Source organism: Chionomys nivalis, chromosome X (genome assembly GCF_950005125.1).
Source record: "Chionomys nivalis chromosome X, mChiNiv1.1, whole genome shotgun sequence".
Taxonomy (NCBI): domain Eukaryota; kingdom Metazoa; phylum Chordata; class Mammalia; order Rodentia; family Cricetidae; genus Chionomys; species Chionomys nivalis.
This window is the reverse complement of record NC_080112.1, coordinates 117,513,498-117,537,275: the sequence shown is the minus strand read 5'-3', so window position 1 is coordinate 117,537,275 and position 23,778 is coordinate 117,513,498. Positions and strand designations below refer to the sequence as shown.

General features: G+C 41.1%; 1 protein-coding gene across 2 annotated transcripts in view; it reads right to left on the bottom strand.

Moving 5' to 3' along the window:
* Positions 1-19,024, bottom strand: part of Upf3b (UPF3B regulator of nonsense mediated mRNA decay) — a 30,653-nt gene extending 11,629 nt beyond the window's left edge. Inside the window, exons 1-10 of one of the 2 annotated variants that reach the window (XM_057759674.1) lie at positions 18,781-19,024; positions 17,876-17,982; positions 17,598-17,704; positions 13,099-13,197; positions 10,661-10,771; positions 8,360-8,403; positions 7,760-7,942; positions 7,334-7,372; positions 5,291-5,451; positions 4,175-4,469 (exon numbers count right to left, since the gene is read on the bottom strand). In XM_057759674.1, coding sequence (XP_057615657.1) covers positions 4,175-4,469; positions 5,291-5,451; positions 7,334-7,372; positions 7,760-7,942; positions 8,360-8,403; positions 10,661-10,771; positions 13,099-13,197; positions 17,598-17,704; positions 17,876-17,982; positions 18,781-18,936 — 1,302 coding nt within the window. In that variant the 5' untranslated portion in view covers positions 18,937-19,024. The remainder of the gene's footprint in view (positions 1-4,174; positions 4,470-5,290; positions 5,452-7,333; positions 7,373-7,759; positions 7,943-8,359; positions 8,404-10,660; positions 10,772-13,098; positions 13,198-17,597; positions 17,705-17,875; positions 17,983-18,780) is intronic. The other variant, XM_057759675.1, reaches the window with a different exon arrangement.
* Between the last annotated feature and the right edge of the window lie 4,754 nt (positions 19,025-23,778).

The window sequence follows — 23,778 nt, the reverse complement described above, 5'->3', positions numbered from 1 at the left end:
TACATAATAAATAAATAAATAAATATTTTTAAAAGATCTAAGGAGTGGAGGATGTAGCTCAGTTAGCAGACTACTTGCTTAGCATGTACAAGACTCTTGGTTTGATCCCCAACAATGCATAAACTGGGGGTACAGTGGTGTATGCCTGTAATCCCAGCATTCAAGAGGTGGTGTTAGGAGGATCAGAAGTTCAAAGCTATCCTCAGCTACATAGTAAGTTTGAGACCAGCCTAGATTACATGAGACCATGTCATAAACAAAAAACAAACCAAGGGAGAAAGTATAAAAATAAAGATTTCTAAGTTCTCAGGGACTAAACAAGACACAATGATAACCCCAGATACTGCTAGGACACCAATCTTTACTCTCAACACTGGTAAATAAAGGGGAATACTGGTCTTGAACTCACAGAGATCTGCCTGCCTCTGCCTCCTGAGTGCTGGGATTAAAGGCGCGTGCCACCGCTGCCGCCCGGCTCTCCTTTTCTTATATAACAAGCTAATGGTATTAATATTTCATGCCTTTTTCATCCTTTTTCTAAAAGAAGGTCTCACTATGTAGCCCAGAGTGGTCTTAAACTCACAATCCTGCTTCAGCCTCCTGAGGGCTAGGATTACAGGCATGCACCATTACACCTGGCCTTTTCAACTTATATTTGGGTAGACACCTGAGCATGTAAGGGTCAGAGAAAAACCTGTAGTTGGTTCTTTCCACCATGCGAGTCCCAGGGATGAAACTCGGATTGTCTAGCTTAGAAGCAAGCACTCTACTCACTAAAGCATCTTGCTGGCCTCTTGTCAACTGTTTCTCTTGAAAAGCTTTAAATCAACTGAAATATTTTATAAAATTAGTACAGTGAGTACCCACATATCCTCCTCCGAGGATTCAGAAAATGGTAACATTTTGTCACATTTGCCTTTTCTCTCTTTAATGTATGTGTGCACATTTTTTCACACATTATTTTCTTGCAGATTCATTTAAAAGCTGTAAACATCAAGACCATTTACTTTTTTTTTTTTTTTGGCTTTTCGAGACAGGGTTTCTCTGTGGTTTTGGAGCCTGTCCTGGAACTAGCTCTTGTAGACCAGGCTGGTCTCGAACTCACAGAGATCCGTCTGCCTCTGCCTCCCAAGTGCTGGGATTAAAGGCGTGTGCCACCACCGCCCGGCGACCATTTACTCTTAAATATTTCAATATTTCAGCTTGTATCTTCAAGAATAAGGGCAGTTGCTATTGATCAAGACTTTTTTTTTGAGAGGATCTATTAAGAAAAGATTTAAATATAGATTTAAGCATGTTTGTTAAGAAAGGGGGAGAGATGATCAAGGCATACCTCATACCTTTGACTGAGGAGATGGGGAGGAAGGAGGATCAGAAGTTCAAGGCCAGCCTAGGCTATATAGTAGTTAAGGCCAGCATGAGCCACATGCTTTGTCTCAAGCAAACAAATTAGAAATGGAAAAGAGAGGAGATGGGAAGATGGCTCCGCAGTTAAGATCACAGGCTGCTCTTTCAGAGGATTTGGGATTTGTTCCCAGTACCCACATGGTGAATCACAACTATATGTAACTCCAGTTCTATGGTGTCTGATGGCCTCTTCTAGCTTCCTCAGGTACCTCACACATGTAGGCAAAGCCACCATACACATCATCATATAAAAATAAGTAAAGTCATTAATGACAGAAAAGGGGAGGAAGAGGAAGGAAGAGGCAAGGAAGTAGTACACATGCTCAAGAGGGCACAGGCTTCCCAAGAGCAACCCAACCAAAATATCCTAAACCAGTGGTTCTCAACCTTCCTAATGCTGCGACTCTTTAATACAGAACCTCATGTTGTGCTGACCCCCAGCCATAAAATTACTTTTGTTGCTACTTCATAACTGTAATTTTGCTACCGTTATGAATCATAATTAAATATTTTTGGAGATAGAAGTTTGGCAAAGGGGTTACCTACAGGCTGAGAACTGCCATCCTAATAATGGAAACACACATCTCATCACTCTGGAGGCTTAAGCAAGACTCTGTGTCCTTACAAGTCAACTAACAAGAAAACTAGGATATCCAGGGATCATATTCTTCCTGATGTGACGACAGAGCAAGGGAGCACAGCATCACTTAAGAATATTCTTGCTGGGCAGTGGTGACTCACGCCTTTAATCCCAGCACTTGGAAGGCAGGTGGATCTCTGTGAGTTTGAGACTAGCCTGGTCTACAGAGTGAGTTCCAGGACAGGATCCAAAAGCTACAAAGGAAAACCCTGTCTTGAACTCCCCACCCCCCAGAAAGTTCTTGTCTACGACTGAGTGTGAGGATATTCAAAGTCTCTAGATCAGGGCATACCAGGTGTTTTGTCTATTTTGTTTTTGAGACAGGGTCTCACTATGTAGCTGTAGTTAGCCTAAAATTCATTGTTTAGACCAGGCTGGCCTCAAATTTGTAAAGATCTACCTGTCTTACAGTGATCAATCTGCTCCTGCCTCCTGAGTTTTGGGATTAAACGTGTGTACCACCATGCCCAGCCGTTTTAAAGATTTATTTTTATTATTTTTAACTATGGGGTGTGTGTATGCATGTGTGTGTGCATGCGTGTATTTATGTGCAACTTGCTCATAGAGGCTGGAGTTATAGATTCTATGACTGTCTAACATGGGTGCTAGGAACTGAAGTCCAGTACTCTGGAAAAGCACTATTCACTCTTAACTGCTAAGCCATCTCTCCAGCCCCAAGTTTTTTTTTTTTTTAAGTAAATAAAATTTGCTTAGGACACAGCTATACTCAATTCATTCCTTTTTTTCCTTCTGGCAGTGCTGGGATTGAACCTTGGGCCTCATGCAATTTAGGCAAGCACTCTTAACCACTGAGAAATACTCCCAGCTCCAAGATCATTTTTATATACCATTATGCCTGTTTTCTTTTTTTTTTTTTTTTTGATTTTCGAGACAGGGTTTCTCTGTGGTTTTGGAGCCTGTCCTGGAACTAGCTCTTGTAGACCAGGCTGGTCTTGAACTCACAGAGATCCGCCTGCCTCTGCCTCCCAAGTGCTGGGATTAAAGGCGTGCGCCACCACCACCCGGCTTCATGCCTGTTTTCTTAACAGAATTTAGCTGCTATGTCAGAGACCATATGGCTCTTATAGCTTAGTATATTTACCAGCTGGCCTTTTCTAGGAACTCTTGCTGATTTCCAGGCTAGATTTGATTATTATTTTCATTTTAAAATTGTTCAGTTAATTATAAGTTTTTAGTACTGGAGACTGAACATTCATGCTAAGTTGTCTATCACAGTACCAGCACTTAATTATTAACTGTAAAAGAAACAGGATATATATGTTCAATGAGATCAAAATGTTATATTTTGCCAGTCTACAATCTGAGAAGATCCATAAGACAAATTGGTTTCTGCAACAAACAATTCAATGTCAGGAAAACAAAAGGGAGATTGCTTAGATCAAAAGAGAATTAAAAAAAAAAAAAAAGAGAGAATTCAACCACACACTAGTTAACTATTTCAAACACATATACTTTAAGAACTTTGTTCAAAGCCCTTATTTAAGAAGATATTAATAATGCAATTGAGAAACTGAATTATGAATAAATAGGATATTAAGAAATTACTGCTTGGACTGGAGAGATGGCTTAGTGGTTAAGAACACTGGCTGTTCTTCCAGAGGTACTGAGTTCAGTTCCCAGCAACCACATGATGGCTCACAACCATCCATAATGAGATTTGGTGCCCTCTTCTGGCATGAAGGCAGACACACAGGCAGAACACTGTATATATAATAAATAAATCCTAAAAAAAAAAAAAAAAAAAATTACTGTTCATCAGGTAAGGGCACTTGCTGCCAAACTTGACAACGGGAGTTCAATCCCTAGGATCTACATGGTGGAAGGAAAGAAATGACTCCCACAAATTGCCCTCTAACTGTCACTCATGCACTGAGACCTAATGTGCACTTGCACACACGCACAAAATAAACGAGTAAATAAACATAACAAAAGAAATGAAAATTCCACAATAGGGACTCGGGATGAAGCTCATGAGCAGAAAGCTTGCAAAGCCCTGAGTTCAATACCTAGTGGGGGCGGGGACAGCACTCATTCCTTTACATTTATCCTTGTAAGAATGGGGAAATCAATCCTCATAAAATAAGCAAGTTTAATGAAAAGCAGCACCTTGTTCCTTATGCGGTCTCTCTTAACCACTTCCTCTTTCTTTTCAGCTTTCTCCAAGGTGCATATTGATTCTGTATTCTCGCTCTTCTTCCCTTTATCTCGAAGTGCTTCTTTTTCTCTCTTCAGTTCCTCTTCCTTTCGTTTGAAAGCCTTCTCTTTCTCATAGCGCTCCTTCTGTTGCTGCCTCCGGCGTTCTTCTTCTTGCCGCTTTATCCTCTCTCTTTCTCGGATCATGCGCTCCTGATCTCTTTCATAATCCCGATCCCTGTAATCTCTGACATTCTCATCATCAAGCCTGTGTGACAAACAAACAAGAGGGCTGGAAACACAGCTTGGCTGACAGGCTGCTTTATCAAATGATGTATGATCGTGTGCGGGTCTCAAGTCCCAGCACCATAGGCTGGACTCAAACACATGAGACCATCCGAAAAACAGAGCGGAACAAAAGAAAGGAAGGTGAGCCTGACCCTTCAAGCATCCTGCAATTGCAAGTGCAGGAACACTGTGCTAACTTGGCCATCCTAATGAGGGTGCACTGACTGCTACAGCTGAGGGAAAAGTAGTGTTTTTGAAAACAAGCAAAACCAGAGGTCAGGGCTGAAGAGCTGGCTCACCAGTTAAGAATCTATTGCTTTTGCAGAAAACTCGAGTTTGTTTCCCAGCACCCACATCAAGGGCTCGCAAGCCCCTGTAACTCCAGTCACAGGGGGATCGGACACCGATGGCCTCCAAGGGCATTTGCACACATGTGCACATAACCACATACTAGACACATACACATAACTGAAAATAATATAAATAAATCTTTAAAAAAAGAAAACCCAAGCTCATTCACCTAGATGAAAACACTAGAATATTTGAAACCTTTCCTTTTCCTTCTTCCACGTGTATAAAGCAATTCATCTTTTTTCCTTTTTTTTTTGACAAGGTCTTACTATGTAGTCTAAGCTGGTCTGGAAACTAACAATCCTCCTACCTCAGCCTCCTGAGTGTTCTTACATGTGAGTACACTATTCCAACCAGCAATTAATTTAACTCCAGGCAAGTGTAGGACATGCCGTCTACATTAATAGCTAGCGATGAAGTGTGGCTCAGAGCTCTCAATCGCTGACTGACCTCTTTGGCTTTTCATCCTTCAGGTCAACATCAAAACGCCTGGGCAGAGTACAACTTTGCCCACAGGCTCTTTCTTCATTCAGATTTTCTTTGTCCATTTTCTTGGCTTTGTCTCTTTTATCAAGTTCTTTTTCATCTCCTTTTTCTGGTTTCTTGAGCAGCTTTTAAAGAGAAAATTTTTATTTTTTATTTTGGTGAATAGGGCATTGCCTTCTGATTTTATCAAAAATCCCACAATATACTATTTTGACTTTATACTACGGAAAGCCCCTTATCTTTGTGCCATTATTCTCAAACTTACAGGCAAACAGCTAATACACAATAGTGACTAAAAGGATGCTACTATTGTGAAACTATCATTCCTTCCACGGGAAGTGGTATCATCATCCTGTGGCAATGGGATCAAGACTCCTTTGGTTTTAAATGGACTCTTTTGAAGGGGTTTTGAGACAGGTTCTTACTATGTAGCCCAGACTAGCCAGGAAATTACAATCTGCCTATATCTGTCTCCCTAGTACTGGTTAAAAGTGTGCACCACCATACTTGGCTATAGGTCAAACTTTTAAGTCAGTCAAGTTTTTTGTTTTTATTTTTCTTTTATGTATACACCTGCAGTGCCAAATGCCTTGATTACCAAAGGAGAGATTCATTGTGGGAATGATTCTGCCTTAAGCCTGAGAATAACATATTTATGATGGTATAATCACATTATCATTAGAGATAAATATCAAGAATTACTTGGCACTGAGATTTTAAAACCCAAAAGCCTTACACAATAGAACGCTGAAATTCCAACTTTACTCAATGCCACATATGCTACTCTTTCTGACATCACTGCTATAAAGAGGTATCATGGGTACCTCTGCTAGGTGCTGGATAGGCAGAGATTCTTAGGCAAAACAAAATATCACAGTAAATGCATCATAAGAGGTTCACCTCAGGGAAAAGGCATCATGCAAGTCACCAAGCAAAAGGCAAAGGAACCACAGGACTTAAGCATGAGCTACTTCAGCACACACAGCCACTACAAATGGGAATCCAAAATGGACACAAAGAAGGTCCCAAAGTAAAATGAGGGCGGATGTGCAGGTTTCATTTGAAGTGTTCTTATTTCTCTAACAAACATCTACCTGGATTAGATGCCAAGATGTTCATTACTTAATAAGAACATTAGAGAAACTCTCTAGCATGGCTGGCTCTACTTTCTGTCTTGCTTATCATGTAGATAAACAAGTCAAATCAATTGTGGCACGGTGGACAGAGACTGAGCTGGAAAGAACTGAGGTGGAAGTTTCCCCTGTATCAGCAATGATGAGTCCAAAGGAAACTCAGGAAACCCTAGCTCCCCTAACTACTGTATTGCCAGAAAGTAGAAGAAGGCAACCATGCTGTCCTATCTGTGAGATGTTCTCAGACTTTCTGATGGTCTAGCTCCAAGTACTTCTCTGGGATGTTCACTGGAGCAAGGGCTGCCCAAGCCATACCCTTGGGATGGAAGCAGCAAGGCTGAGATCTTTCTACAGGCTTTCCTCTTCCTATATGCAATGTAGCAATAAGCACCTGCTGATTACAAATTCCTAGATGCAAGACAGTAACTCAGGAATCATGAGAGGAAAGGCACTTAAGGCAAGGTATTTGTCAATACTCGTTCCCCAGGGCAGCCAGTTAGGAGAGGCAAAGAGGAGGAGAAGGCACGATATAAACTGACTTTCCTCTGAAGCTACACTCCTGAGGCTTCTGGGTATACAGCAGAACATCAGGGTGTCACTTGAATGCCCTCTATTTATTCTATCCTATTTTATTGAGGTACTGGAACTGCAGGGCAGGCTGGCTTCATATTAAACCCTTCTGCCTTGAATTACCTTGCCTGGTTTGGGGTTTCCTTTTAAAGAGAGATGTCAAATAGCTCAGCTTTTACAAAGACCCAAGTCAATCTGAAGGGGTTTCAACACATAACACTACCACCACCACCAAAAGTTATGAGCTAAGACCTGTGTGTATGACATGATACTAGATGTTCTGTATCATGTATGTGATCCTTACATTTTTCTGATTCACAGCTTGTAACAGAAACCTGTGTACCTGAAGACAGTGGAAAACAAACAGATGAGGCAACTTCATGTATCATTTATGAAAGAAAAGCTGAAAAAAACCCCACATTCATGCAAGCCAAGCCTAAGTCCTCATTTACCAGGAACCGAGAGACTAGCAACCCACATAGCAAACATTATTAGTGACTTAAACAAAACAGGTCTGCAATGAAGGATGATAGCATTGGGTAAACTACCGAATCCTTCTAAGTCATCCTAAGCTTAAAACTTAATATTATTACTATGATAGGAAATATTTTTATTTCCACAACCCACCCCCAAAAGTGCAAAAATAAAACAAAACTTGCAACAACACAAGGCTCATGCATAGACACATGCAGTTTCAGTGACATGCAGTCTGTTTCCGTTGTTCCCATACCTTGATCTTTGGTTCATCCTTTATTTTTTCCCTTTCTGGAACTCTCTCTATCTTCTTTAGCTTTTCTATATCTTTTCTTTTTCGTTTCTCCTCTTCTTTCCATTTTCTTCTCTCTTCCTCTCGTTGTCTTTTCCTTTCTATTTCTCGTCTCCTCCTTTCTTCCCTCTTTTCTTCTCTCATTCGCTAGAAATAGGAACACAATCCTTCCAATTACAAAGGCACCAAAACCCCAATTAGCTGCAAAGGCATTATGGGTACCTGCTAGCCCATACGACTTCTTTCCTACTTTGTACAAGAACCTTAATAGCTGTTCTCTGGAGAATCAAGTCTGGGACCTGCTCCCATGGTTTCCTTTGTGTATATATATATTCCCTGAGGTATTCGGGCTATCACAAATGTCTCTGGGGCAGCAAAGCTCTCTCTAGGTCTGCAAGGTAAGCCCATAGGTTCACCACCACCACGAAGATGCCCAAAGAAGCTAGACCTTTAAGGGCTAACTGTGGGAAAATAGCTATTTCTCCTGTAGGATCTCAAGGCTCTCAGATGTTTATACACTGTGAACTAATCAAGAACCAGGCGAACTACAAAATGAAAACTCACCTGTTTGTTCTTCAGGAAGCTCAAGAGTGGGGTTGTCCTTTTAGCTATAAAGCACAAGCAGATTATTAATAATCTTATCAAGCCTGAAAAGGATTTCACTTAGCCGGGCGGTGGTGGCGCACGCCTTTAATCCCAGCACTCGGGAGGCAGAGGCAGGCGGATCTCTGGGAGTTCGAGGCCAGCCTGGTCTACAAGAGCTAGTTCCAGGACAGGCACCAAAGCTACAGAGAAACCCTGTCTCAAAAACCAAAAAAAAAAAAGAAAGGATTTCACTTTCAGTCAGCCCCTGCTACCCACTCAAGATGGGGAAATGACACCCCTTACAAAATCCACCCTACTTTCAGTCAGCCCCTGCTACCCACTCAAGATGGGGAAATGACACCCCTTACAAAATCCACCCTATTAATCCAAACAAGTTGTAAAGTATTCTATTTCAAAATGCAGGCTTAAATTACATTTTTTTTTCTTTTTTGAGACAGGGTTTCTCTGTGGTTTTGGAGCCTGTCCTGGAACTAGCTCTTGTAGACCAGGCTGGTCTTAAATTACATTTTTTAAAAAGTAAATAAAACTGGGTGTGGTGCATACACCTGAGGAGGCAAGAGCATCAGGAGTTTAGACTATCCTTGGCTGTATGGTCACATAGTTTGAGGCCAGCCTGGGATACATGAGACCCTCTCACAAAAAAGAGAAAAGACAGTGAATAAACTGTCATTAGAATACTGAAAGTTGGAGCTGGAGAGATGGCTCAGCAATTAAGAGGTCCTGAGTTCAGTTCCCAGCAACCACATGGTGGCTCACAATCTGATGCCCTCTTCTGGGCTGCAGGCATACATGCAGACAAAGCATGTGTACATAAAAATATTTCTTAAAAAAGAAATGCTGAAAGTTTTTATGAGCAACTGCTAGGTGGTAAGACACAGGTAAGTAAGTACATTTTTATTAGATTGGAGCTTAAGTTTGACTGGAAAGAAACCAAGGACAGGAGCGCATACTCCAAACAACTGGTCATTCTGATGCCTTAGTTCTGCTTCAGGGAATTTATTCTAAGGAAGCTTAATCTGCATATTCATTAATAGAATAATCTGCATATTCATTAACAGAAACCAAGCTTTAGCATTTTAGTAAGGGGCTGGAGAGACGGCTCAGGGGTTAAGAGTTAAGTACTGCTACTGCAGAAGACCCAAGTCCACCTCTCAGGAACTACATCAGAATCCCAGCGCTAGGCAATCTGAAGTCTCCTGCCTCCCCAGGCACCTGCACCCATGTGCATACACCCCCCCAGACATAAACATGAGAAAAGTAAAAATGGGGTAGACATGGTGGCATACTAGGGAGACAAGAGACTAGGGAGACAGGTGGCAGGAGGATCTCTGTGCGGGCATCCTGGTATACAGAGTGAGTTCCAGGACAGCCAGGACTACGGAGGGAACCTGTCTCAAAACAACAAACAAATACTAAAAAAAAACTTACTTAAATTCATTTTTCAACATGCTGTACAGTGATAGTAGCCTTGATGGCATCTTTTTGAACACATCTTTTTTTTGTTAAAAAAAAAAAAAAAAACTTTCTAAACCTCCCTCCCCCCAAAAAATAAATAAATAAACTTTCTGTTTGTTTAGAGATAGAGTCTAATACAGTTTAGGCTGGTCTGGAAGAACTCACTATATAACCAACGATGGTCCTTTTTTTTTTTTTAGTTTTTCAAGACAAGGTTGCTCTGTGTAACAGCCCTGGATGTCCTGGAACTCACTCTGTACACCAGGCTGGCCTCAAATTCACAGAGAACCACCTACCTCTGCCTCCCAAGTGCTGGGATTAAAGGCGTGCGCCACCACTGCCCGGCTCTCCAAGGATGACTTTAACCTCTGATCCCCCTTCCTCTATCTATCCCCTTCACCCCACCGAGTGCTGGGATTACAAGTGTATGCTACCATTACTGGGTTTTTTTGAGACAGCATCCTGCTCACTTAACTGTCCAACTGGCCACGAACAAACTATAGTGCAGACAGGCCTTAACTTTCTATCCTATCCGAGTAGCTAGGACTATGGAACAAATTTATAAGATAAATTCCTAGAAGTAGAAATCCTGGGTCAAACACATGTCAGTAGTTAGAGATGGTTGCTTAAAACCAACATCTAAGTGAAAATTTCTCAGATTTTCAGTTTTCTAATAATGAACTTCAGTTTTGTAGATTATCAGGTCAATTTTTAGGAATAAGATCTTACTGCTAGAAGACATCAATTGTTTTTCAAAGGTAGTCTGATGAAAAAGCCACTGGCCAAAACCCTTTTCCTACTTACCTATTAATTCTCGATTTTTGGCTTCTATTTCCTCCAGCAATGTCTCTGGAGTAGATGTCATTTTTTCATTGTCTGTGGCATAACTCTCCAAAAATTTTCTGTATTCTGGATCTAAATAATCATTTAAGAAACCAGAAAACAGAGACTTTAACCAACAAAAAAGAAGTATTACCTAGGACAGATCTTTATCTAAGAAGATATTTTTCTACTAATATGGAAGACTTGAAAAACAAAAAACAACACTCACACAAGATAGATTACTAGGGCTACTTTGGAACTCAAATCACTGATACCCACGGTGGAGTCTGATGAAACAGAGAGGTCAGGAAAAATGAGAGAGCATACATTAGAACACACTGATAACAGGTGGAACACTGTTCTAGGCCTGGGGTTGCAGCTCAGTTTGAGAGCGCTTGCTTAGATGGATGAGGCACTTGGTTTGAGCCCCAGAATCTCAGGAGAAAAAAAGTCTAAGGACCCTATGAAACCAGAGCCACACTTTCAGGAGAAACAGAAATTACATAGTATTCCTTAACAGCGTGTAAGCAATTTGTGCATGAGCACACGCCACTTTATGACACCTTAACATCGGAAAGTATGGTGGTCCAAAAAGATAAATTAGAGGCCAAGTCCTAAACATGGCTTTGGAGACTGTGGTGATTCCTGGAGCTCTCTCCTAGGTATCTCCATCCTAAGGAAGGGAAATATACCTGAGTCATTATATTGTTTGCACTGCCACATTTCATATCTGGAGTATCATCAATAAAAAGCTGTGTACTTGACTCTTCACTGTTTCATAACAACAAATGACAAAAATTCAACAATTTTTTTATTTTATTCAACATTTTTATATCAGATTGATTCTAAAAGATCAATCTGATATAAAAATATTGAGGCTGGTGATTAGATAGATGGCTGGTTAGAGAGATGGCTAAGTGGTTAAGAGCACTGGCTTCTCTTTCAGAGGATCCAGGTTCGATTCCCAAAATTCAATGGTGGTTTACAACCTTCTATCACTCCAATTCTAGGGAATTCAACATTCTCTTCTAGCCTCTGAGGTGCACAGACATACATGCAGGCAAAACACCCAAACATATAAAAAATAAAAAAAAACCACACTGGGGCTAAATCCTTATCTAATACAATAAGAGTTATATAACAGTTTTCCAACATAATAGTACCAAAATCTTAAAATCTGGAGTTAGTTATGCCTTACATGGAAATTATGCCAGTTATCCATTCCTCTATTTTTGTTTAGCTTAATAACTATATGTATTGCTAACTGCATACTCAAGGCCTAGGGGATTAGAATGCTGATTTCAGTTGTTTTATATGAAACTACCTGGAGATAAAAAGGTTTTCCCCTTGGGGGTGGGAGTGTCTATCAAGATGGCTCAGAGGTAAAAACATTTGCTGCCAAACCTGCTGACCTGAAATCCGTCCCCAGGACCCAAATGGTAGAGGGGAGACCAACTCCTAAAAGCTGTCCCCTAAACTCTACACTTATGTATTACCCTCACCCCCAATTATATACATTAATATTTTTTCTAATATTTTTTATTACTTTATAAATAATACCATTCAAAATTTCCACTTCCTACATTAATATTTTTTAAAGTTTTGGGGGGGGGGCTAGAGAAATTGGTCAGTAGTTAAGAGTACTGACTGCAGTTCCAGAGGACCTGGGTTTAATTCTAAGCACCCCATAGTGGCTCACAATCACCTATAATTCTAGTTTCAGGGGACCCTCTTCTGGCCTCTCCTTTCACCAGGCAGACAAATGGTATATAGACAAACATGAAGCTAAAATACACACACACACACACACACACACACACACACACACACACATATAAACTTTTACAATGTTTTCAACCATAGGCCAAAACTTGTTTTAGAAAGATAACAGAAACTAAAAGTTAAATCACAGCAATGGTAGGAGGCTGCAAAGAGCAGTCAATATCATTTAAACTAATTTCTGAGGCTGGAGAGATGGCTGAGAGGTTAAGAGCACTGGCGGATCTTCCAGAGGTCCTGAGTTTAATTCCCAGCAACCACATGGTGGCTCACAACCATCTATAACGAGATCTGGTGCCCTCTTCTGGCCTGCAGGCAGAACACTGTAAACATAATTAAAAGCTGCTTTTGCTTACCATTTCCTAACCAGCAGACTCAGAATGATTTACTGCTCAGCAGTCAAGACTGGATGGCTCAGTGGCGGACGAATGAAATGCCACTAAGCCAAAGAGAACAGAAACACTGGAAAACCCACACTCACTCTCACAATTCAGCAACGCTTCCGCAGGCATAAGAGTTCCCATTAACTTTATTTGAAATGTTTCTAATGTAACATATTGGAGTCTAACTCACAAAAGCATTATGCAAAATAACTTAAAAAAAGCCCAAAGTAGCAATATATAACCAGAGCTATACTGTACCATCATCGATAGTCCCAACTTTTGTGTCTCTTTTCTTAATCTTCTTTTTTGCAGCTTTTTGAAAAGGTGCAAATTCTACTATAGCATGATATTCCTGACCTGTTTAGAGAAAAAAAAATGCCACCCTTGCTGTAATAAAGAAGATCTCAAAAGTGGGTACAAGCAAATCATCTACTGTTTTCTAGACCTATTTAGATGCCAGAACAGTCCCCAAATGCCAAAACCCTTACTAGATTAACACAACTACAGAACCGACACTGATAGCATAGTTAAAGATATGGCACTAAGCTGGGTGTGGTGGCATGTACCTATAGTATCAACTATTGAGAAGACTGAGGCAGGAAGATTGCTTGAGCCCAAGAGTTTCAGGCCAGCCTGGGCAACACACAAAGATCCTATCTCTATCAACAACAAAAATAAATAAAGATAAGGCACAGAAGTAATGTTCCCTAAAATGCGGTATTTTGATATGTGAAAAGAAAATCTACAAATTAATTTTCATTATGAATTCATTCCATATATTAGAGCATGGCATAGTGGGTCATCTATAGCCCTAGCACTAGATGGTTAAAATAGGAGGGTCATGAGTTCAAGGCCAGCCTGCGCTGCCTCGCAAACACCAATTCAAAAATCCTAAATAAACCAGCAAATATTAGAAATCTCTTAAATAAGCAACTGTTAAAAAAATATGGTAGCTTTTTTTGGAAGTAGGACACATCATATAGCTACAGCCAACCTCAAACTTTCTATGCAGCTGATACTGATCCTCCTGCATCCACCTCCCAAACTCTGGTATTAAAGGGATACAATGCCCAGCTACATGAGGGAAATCTAGAGACAGAAGCTCAGTGTGGTGGCACATGCCTGTAGTCCCAGTACTCATGAGGAAGAATGCCTTGAGTTGAGGCCAGCATGGGATACAGAGTAAGACCCTGTCTGGGGATAGGGGAAATACTAATGGCTTAGAGCTAGTTGTGGGGGTGACAACTAATAAGTATGGGGTTTCTCACTGGGATGATAATCACAGTCTAAAATTAGATTGTGGTGATGGCTATACAACTGTGTGATTATATGAAAAAAAAACCCACTGAACTGTATTCTTTAAAAGGGTATATTTTATGGTGTGTGAATTACGCCTACATAAAGATATTTTCAGCAAAGTACCAATATAAGTTTGACAAATATTATTAACTTCATTATGGCAATCATCTCATAGTATATATACATAGATCAAGTTATCATATTGTCAACAAACTTATATAAATTTGTCAATTTGATCTCACTAAACAGAAAAACCTGTTTAAAGTCAGGTATGGTGGCTCGTACCTATAATGGTAGCACTCAGGAAACAGAGACAGGAGGATTGCCACAAGTTCAAGGCCAGCCTGGTCTATATATACAGAGAGACTGTTTCAAAAGTGCAAAACAAAGTAAAACAAAAAAAGGACTACATATTGCACAAATGATATGATTCTGCTGCTATGAAATGCCCAGAGTAGGGAAATCCATAGAGAGGGTGAATTAGCTGACTGCCAGGGCTGAGCGGAGAGTAGAAGACTGCTAATAGAGAGGAGTTATTTTGTGGATGGTCAACGCTCAGCAAAGTGATACTCGCAGAACTTTGTGAATATACTAAACCTTACTAAATTTGCGCTTATAGATGGTGAATTTCTTTCTTTTTTTTGGGGGGGGGAGGTCCTCAAGACAGGGCTTCTCATTAGCTATGGAGTCAGTCTGGAACTTGCTCTGTAGACCACGCTGCCCTTGAACTCACAGAGATCCGCCTGCCTCTGCCCCTGAGAGCTGGGGCCACCACCACTCGGCAAAAGATAGTGAATTTCAATTGAAAAAGAAAACTGACTGCTAAAAAATAGATATACCTGATCATTCCCACTGAAAAATGTCATACATGGTACAAAATACTGTCTTCTCAAATAAATTAATAAAATAAAAAATACTATCTTCTCTTCAGTGACATAAACTAGAATAAAATAACAACTGGGTTCTTATGTGGGGTTGGGAGGCACAGATGCAATCCTAGTACTTAGGAGAGGAAGGCAGGAAGGAGGATGAGGAAGTCAAAGCTAGGCTAGGCTACATGGGACCTGTCTCAAACAAAAACAAATCATGAAGGAAACATGGTTATGAAAATCCTAACAAATGCAGAATCAGACCAGGATTAACTGCTATCTATTGGAGGAGCGGAAGAAAGAAAACTAGACTGAAGCACAGTGGGAGATCAACTGGGGGAAACAAAGAAAAACCAAACCAGAGCCAAGGCAAGTGGTGCAGGGCTGTTACTGCCAGGATGAGTTTGAAATTTTTGTTTCATAACTAGCAACTTAAATCATCTTTTCAAAAGGGTTAATTTCAAGTTGGGGATGTAGCTCAGTGACAGAGACACGGCCTTGTATGTGAGAGACCCTGGGACTACTCTTTTGTGTGTGTGTGTGTGTGTGTGTATGTGCGCGCACACACACACAATGAATCTTATGGCAATTAAAGTATACAAAAATAGAAAAATAGAAACCCGTGTAAGGAGAAAGTGGCTGTCTACACATTGGCTGATGAGGACACAGAATGTAAAGTATAGGTTAAGTCTCAGGGAAGAATGCACTTTAGGGGCTGGAGAGATGGCTCAGTGGTTAAGAGCACTTATTGCTCTTAGATCTGGGTTCAATTCCCAGCACCCACATGGCAGCTCACAACCATCTGTAACTCTCCAGTTCCAAGGGATCTGGTGCCCTGGTCTGGTCTCAGTGGGCATGAGGCATGAATATGGTACACAGACATATATGCAGGCAACACTCATACATGTAATTTTTTAAAAAATACACATAATAAATGTTACTTAAATATAAAAAACTATACACAATGGGCTGGTGAGAGGACTCAATGGGTAAGTACACTTGCCACCAAGGCTGATGACCTGAGTTTAATTCCCAACACCCTCACAGTGGAACAAGAGAATATGTGTACCATAACCCACACACAAAATAAATACACGTAATAAAATTGTTTAAGAAAATAAGCCAGGCGGTAGTGACACACGCCTTTAATCCCAACACTCAGGAGGCAGAGGCAGGTGGATCTTTGTGAATTCTGAGTTCGAGGTCAGCCTAGTCTACAGAGCAAGTTCCAGGACAGGCTTTGGCTCCAAAACTGCACAGAAAACCCTGTCTTAAAAAACCAAAACCAGGGGGCTGGAGAGATGGCTCAGCAGTTAAGAGCACTGCCTGCTCTTCCAGAGGTCCTGAGTTCAATTCCCAGCAACCACATGGTGGCTCACAACCATCTGTAATGGGGTCTGGTACCCTCTTCTGGCCTGTAGGCAGACACACAGACAGAATATTGTATACATAATAAATAAATATTAAAAAAAAAGAAAAACCAAAAAAAAGAGAAAGAAAAAAAGAAAATAATACGCTGATAAGACTCCTAACTTGAATCAGATGTAAAGAATAAAGAAATAAAAATATCACTACAAAAAAAAAATCACTACAACTTGTGAACTAAGTGAGAAATCACTGCTACCTACTAGAATAAAAATGCTGGTCAGGAAAAATAACTAGTTTGGGAAAATTTATAGAAGTTAGGCATGGAAGAGTATAACAGAGAGTGACTGTAGCAAGTGAGAAGCCCTTGGTTTATCCTTTGTGCACACAAGTTCGATAAACACAATTGTCAAGCCTTCAGCTTTTATTGGCATATACCATAACCAAGATTCACTATTTGAAAACTGGAAATAATTGAGAAACCTTATATCATTTATCTATAATTATAAAACCAAATGAAAGATGGCAAATGCCAACCTGGATACATTTTGGCTAAATATTGCAAGTAGCCAATAGCAAGTAAAAAGTGAGATTGGACTTAAGTCAGAAGTTTGTCATTGTTATAAACTGCATGTCCTGGATACCAAGAGCTTGTATGTTTATGTGTTTTGCTGGTGCTGGGGATCACACCAGGGCCTCACATGATATTAATCATCTTCAGTCTGGGAGATCAAATTTGATGTGTTAGCTATATACAACTTTGTGAGAAAGATAAACAGTATTCTCACTGAGGACTCCTGACCTAAAGGATATTAATATCTCTGAAGCAGAAAGTCAACATTTAAAACAAGTTTAAGGTGTCGCATAAGGAGAAATCCGTGGCAATTTCATTCACTGGATCCAACTAAAGTAAGTTAATAAAAATATCTCAGGATTTTAAAAACCCTTTACATGTTACACATTCTATCTCAAAGGAGTGGAGAAAGCAGTGTTTTGTGTACTGTTCTCCCCCTCTCCCTCTCTCTTTTCCTCCTGCCCTCCCCCTCCCTGACCCTCTCTTTTTCTAGGGTCATTCTATGCAGCCCAGAATGGCCTCTAACTTGCAGTCATCCTCCTGCCTCTGTCACCAGAGTGCTGATAACAGGTATGCATCACTAGTGGCCGCACACAGTCTCTTCAATATAAAAATGGCAAACTCTTCTAAATCTTTTAAAAAAGACTCACCTTTATTGTCAAGGAATACATAGCCATCAAATCGGTCCCTGAATAAAATAATGTCCTCTTGGTTTTTAAAGTTGATATAGGCTCTGGCATACATATGCGGATACAGACTGTAGAGGGAAAGCAGGTATGTGAATATGCTTGCAGGTGTCTGGCTGAATCGCAAAGATGTACGCATCAAAGAAACTAGCTCAAAACCAAAAAGGAGTAGAATAAAAGAACGGAAGTCTGCTCTCCACCCCCGTTTTTAATTATTATTATTCTTTTTTTTTTTTTTTTACCTAGTATCATTGGAAAAAAACTCAAAATAATCATGCTCAGGCATAGGTTGAAGATGTTCCTGAAGCTGCTCCTTGGTCAAAGTGGGAGGTAATCTTCGAATTACCACCTTAGGAAATACGAGGAAAACAAGATCAGCACACATCAACTTTCTCGCATACCCTAATCATGGCTCTTGAGGATCGGCTTTAAAATACAAAACCACTGAGACTATTCTCCTGCAGCCCAATACTCAGGATTAGTCAAACGTAAGGGCAACGCGGGTTGATAAACACTCTCAGAAATGACAATTGTCAGGTTCTGCTCTTAAATAGCAACCCCGCAGTGTGCAACCCGTTCTTAAACAGGTAGACAAATCCTGGTCTTTCGTGAGAAATCGTCTCTCTCGCACTCGTATTCCTAACTCCCGCTGAAAGAATACCCTCCCCATTCTGCTTAACATATGCAAAACATTTCACCCGTCGCCGTCCGTCTGTCGTGCCCCTCCAGGTCATCAAGTCCCTTAATGGACTTCCCCAACTAGCCTCCATTAACCCAGCACACGCACTCCCACCCCTCACCCGCGGTGTCGCAAGGACTATTTAACAATTCAGGGCAATTAAAGTTCCCCTATCTTTCCTGCCGCTCCCCTCTCCCATGACCACCCCGCAGTCGCAACTCTAACTTAACCCACCCTTCTCATCAGGGAGCCCTCGCTTTCCCTCACCGCCCCCCCCCCCCATTCGGGGGCTTAATCAGAACCCGCTAATCCCATTTCCACCGGCGCTTGAGACCGAGCAAAGCGATTTTCATTCAGTCAGAACGAGAAGAGAAACCCAGGAGAGGAAGAGAACAGCCCCATTCTCTGCCAGCCTCTCCCACCCGTGTACACGTCCCGCCCTCTCTCGGGCCACCCGCCGGTAGGCACCTTGCTTAAAGCTTCTTTCTTCTCCCTGTTGCGATCTTGCTTATCTTCCCCTTTGGCGCCTTCGGCAGTAGCACCAGCGCTGCTGCCCGTGGCACCCTGAGGCGTTAAGAGGGTCACTCGCTTCTCCTTAGGCCTGTGATCTTTCTCTTCCTTCATGGTCACTGGTACGCTCCTCAGAGCGGTAGCTCAGCTGCGATGCCGTTACGCCGGGCACCTACGGCTCACGGCAAGAAGCCTCCAGAACTCCGCCTCTAACAAATGCCCCTGGTGATAAGCGGAGCCTCGCGTTCCATTGGGCTCCCCGAGATCTCGCGAGAGTCTAGGGCACCCAGCTTTACTCCGGGGGTAAGGGTTTAACACCTGGTCTATGCTTCCCGCCTGCTTAATCGTCGCGCGGCCCAATCCCCTAGCGGCCCAGAGTCCCGCGGGGCCCGCCCCTTTGCGCGTCAGTAGCAACTCCGCCATCTTGTCTGGAAACGACTCTTTCGTGGACTACAACTCCCTGCATGCAACGCAACTACCCGCCTTGGATTGGAACGTGGGAATTTTACAGCTGTCTCAGGGTCTCTATTTTAAGTACATGTGATCTTTTTTTTTTTTCTTTTTTGGTTTTTCGAGACAGGGTTTCCTTAGTGTAACAGCCCTGGACTGACCTGGAACTCACTTTGTAGACCAGGCTGGCCCCGAACTCACAAAGATCCACCTGCCTCTGCCTCCCGAGTGCTGGGATTTACAGGCGTGTGCCACCACCGCCCGGCATATGTGATCATTTAATGTTAAATTTTAGTGTTCATTTTTTTCAGATAAGGTTTTGAGCCGCGTGTGGTAGCTGGTGCCTGTAATCCCAACACTAGGGAGCCTGAGGGTGGAGGATCACAGCAGGTTCAAAGTCTGGTCTAAATAGCAAGTTCCAGGCAAATTAATGCTAGATAGTGGAGCCCTGTATCAACCAATCAATCAATAGGTAAATAAATAGATAAGGAAAAGTTTTTTTTTTTTTTTTTTTTTTTTGCTGAAGTACACTTTCAGAAGCGTTAAAGCCTAGTATGAAGATTTACTGATTAGGATTTACAAAATTAACTAGGCAGTCATGGCACACGCCTCAGAGGCAGGCAGATCTCTGTAAGTTTGAAGCCAGCCTGGTCTACAGAGTTCTAGAACAGCCAGGACTATGCAGAGAAACCTTCTCTCTAAAAACCAAATAAGTAAATAAAATTAGAATTTACAGAGAGTCAAAAAACACACTATACTAATTGCAAAGAGTTATAACAAAAATGTATGAGATTTGTTTTCACCCCACACACACCTCACCCCATTTTTTTTTTTTTTGTAATTAAAGGATTCTCTACTGGTATTGGTTCACTTTACTCTCTTCATTTTAAAAAGGACAAAACTGACTGTAAACGACCTCTCCTACAATTCAAATCCCCTTAGCAGGTGAATGGACAAGCGAGCTGTGCTGCATCCTCAGGATGAAGTACTATGTCTTGGTAATGACCAGTGACACATACTGTAAATAGCAAGGAGATTAGCCAGGTGCAGTGGCGTGTTCCTGTTTTCCCTGCATTTGGGACTTCTACAACTCATAAACACTTTCAGCAATGTAGTAGGATACAAGATTAACTCAAAAAAATCAGATGCGTACACAGATAATAAGGGCTGGGGAAGAAATCAGAGAAACATCACCCTTTACAATAGCCACAAATAGCATAAAATATCTCAGAGTAACTCTAACCAAACCAGTGAAAGACTTGTATAACAAGAACTTTAAATCTTTGAAGAAAGAAATTGAAGAAAACACCAGAAAGTAGAAAGATCTCCCATGCTCTTGGGTAGGCAGAATTAACATAGTAAAAATGGCAATCTTATCAAAAGCAATCTATAGATTCAACACAATGCCCATGAAAATACCAGCACAATTCTTCACAGACCTCGAAAGAATAGTACTCAACTTCATATGGAAAAGCAAAAAACCCAGGATAGTCAAAACAATCCTGTGCAATAAAAGAACTTCTGGAGGCATCACAATCCCTGACTTCAAACTCTACTACAGAGCTACACTACTGAAAACAGCCTGGTATTGACATAAGAACAGACAGGAGGACCAATGGAACCAAATAGAAGACCCAGATATCAATCCACATCTTCAAACACCTGATCTTTGATTAAAGAAGCAAAAAATATCAAATGGAAAAAAGAAAGCATATTTAACAAGTGGTGCTGGCATAACTGGATATCAACATGTAAAAAAATGAAAAATAGACCCATATCTATCACCATGCAGAAACCTCAAGTCCAAATGGATCAAAGACCTCAACATAAAGCCAGACACACTGGACCTTATGAAAGAGAAAGTGGAAAGTATACTTAAATGCATTGGCACAGGGAACCACTTCCTAAATATAACCCTAGCAGCACAGGCACTGAGAGAAACAATCAATAAATGGTATATCCTGAAACTGAAAAGCTTCTGTAAGGCAAAGGACACTGTCAACAAGACAAAATGGCAGCCTACAGAATGGGAAAAGATCTTCACTAACCCCACATCAGACAGAGGTCTGATCTCCAAAATATACAAAGAACTCAAGAAATTGGACACCAAAAGATCACATAATCCAATTTAAAAAAAAATGGAGTACAGACCTAAACAGAGAACTCTCAACAGAGGAATCTAAAATGGCTGAAAGACACTTAAGGAAGTGTTCAACATCCTTAGTCATCAGAGAAATGCAAATCAAAACAACTCTGAGATTCCATCTTACACCTGTAAGAATGGCCAAGATCAAAAACACTGATGACAACTTATGCTGGAGAGGTTGTGGGGAAAAGGGAACACTTCTGCATTGCTGGTGGGAATGCAAGCTGGTACAGCCCCTTTGGATGTCAGTATGGTGATTTCTCAGAAAATTAGGAAACAACCTTCCTCAAGACCCAGCAATACCACTTTTGAGTATATATCCAAAGGATTCTCAATCGTGCCACAAGGACATATGTTCATCTATGTTCATAGCAGCATTGTTTGTCATAGCCAGAAACTGGAAACAACCTAGATGCCCCTCGATTGAAGAATGGTTAAGGAAAATGTGGTACATTTACACAATGGAGTACTATACAACAGAAAACAACAACATCTTGAATTTTGCAGGAAAATGGATGGAGCTAGAAAACATCATTTTGAGTGAGGTAACCCAGACCTAGAATGACAATTATCAGCTCTCTAGTTGGCTGCACCCTTTCTTAGATAAGTCTGCCTGCCTTTGAGTCTGGCTTGTCGTTCATTTGTTTTGTTTGTATTTTGACTTCTGCCCGCCTTGCAATCTTTTCATCCCTTTTTTCATTTCACCCCACAACCTTTTTACTTATCCTTTTCTTCCTTACTTTTTCACTCATCCCCAGACTCCTTCATAAAGTAAAGCCTGCTCAACAAGAGGGAAGTGGTGCCTGGTACTAGAAACCCAATGAACTAACTTCCCAGGGCTAGTTAGGTCATTGATACTTGCAGAGAACCTACAACCACCACTTCACTAAATGAACATAGTTCTTACCTGCATTCTAAATATTTATCTTAATACCCACAAATACAAGCGTAACTATCACCCCTCATCAAAGAAACCTGTCTTTGCAAGAGACAGAGACCATCACAGAAAATTAAATTGCTGGGCAGTGGTGGTGCACACCTTTAATCCCAGTACTTGTGAGGCAGAGGCAAGCAGATCTCTGTGAGTTCGAGGCCAGCCTGGTCTACAAGAGCTAGTTCCAGGATAGGCTCCAAAGCTACAGAGAAACCTTGTCTTGAAAAAACCAACCAAACAAACAAACAAAACAACAACAACAACAACAAAAAAGAAAATTAAATTGGTGGTGTTCATCCATACAGCTGCTCAATGAAATATGCTCTGTAGTCATCACTGAGAACAAGTAATTCTGTGGTGCCCAGTCCCAACTGATCCATCTGTACCCCAACTCTTGCACCAAGACTCAGGGAACATGGAGGAAGAGGGGCAGAACAATTGTAAGAACCAGAGGAACAGGAAGTCTGCTGTCAGATTGCATCCTCTAGAAATATCAGGGAAACTATGATGTTGTAGGAGACCGCTTGTTTGCTCCTAACTGCTCAGCTCTGAAATAACCACACAGAAACTGTATTAATTAAATCACTGCTTGGCCTATTAGCTCTAGCTTCTTATTGCTAACTCTTACATCTAGAATTAACCTGTTTCCACTATTTTATATTTTACCACGAGGTTCATGGCCTACCAGTAAGGTTCTGACTGGCTGCTTGCATCTTTCTCCTCTGGCGGCTCCATGACTTCTCCTAACTCTGCGTTTTTTTCTCCTAGCATTCAGTTTAGTTTTCCCTGCCTAGCTCTACTCTGCCCTATCTCAGGCCAAAGCAGATTCTTTATTCATTAACCAATAAAACATACAGAAGGACTTCCTACATCACTAAGAGGTCTCAGCAACATCGTTACTTAAGCAAGACCTGAACAAGGACCACACCAACAGATAGATAAGGTGAGATGAAAGAGGGAAATCACAAGAAGCTCCAACCCTAGACAAAGATCTACAGGCAACTAAATAATGCTGAGAGCCAGGAGAAATAGCCTTCCCCCAATTGACTATCTAATACCAAGTTGTCTGCCCAGAAAACATATACATACAGGTAATAGTATATGCATTGAGCAGGTTATTGAAACAGGGCTCCAGACCTTAGTAGGCCCCCAAACCTTAGCACAACTGACTCCATGATTAAAGTACCATTAAGGCTGTAAAACTCAGCATGTAGACAGTACCACCTGCCAAAACAAAAGACCCAATCCATCAAAGTGTATAGTTCTGGAAAGTTTCTAGATGTACTGACCTTGTCTTTTGTCTTCTCTAGTTCCACTTCTGGCTAACTGTTTTTGTTAAGTGAAGTATGCCAACCCAGGACATTTTTTTATTTGTTTGTTCTTAAAAGTTCACCCTGAGAAAGTCTGGGAGCTAAACTGAGATCCC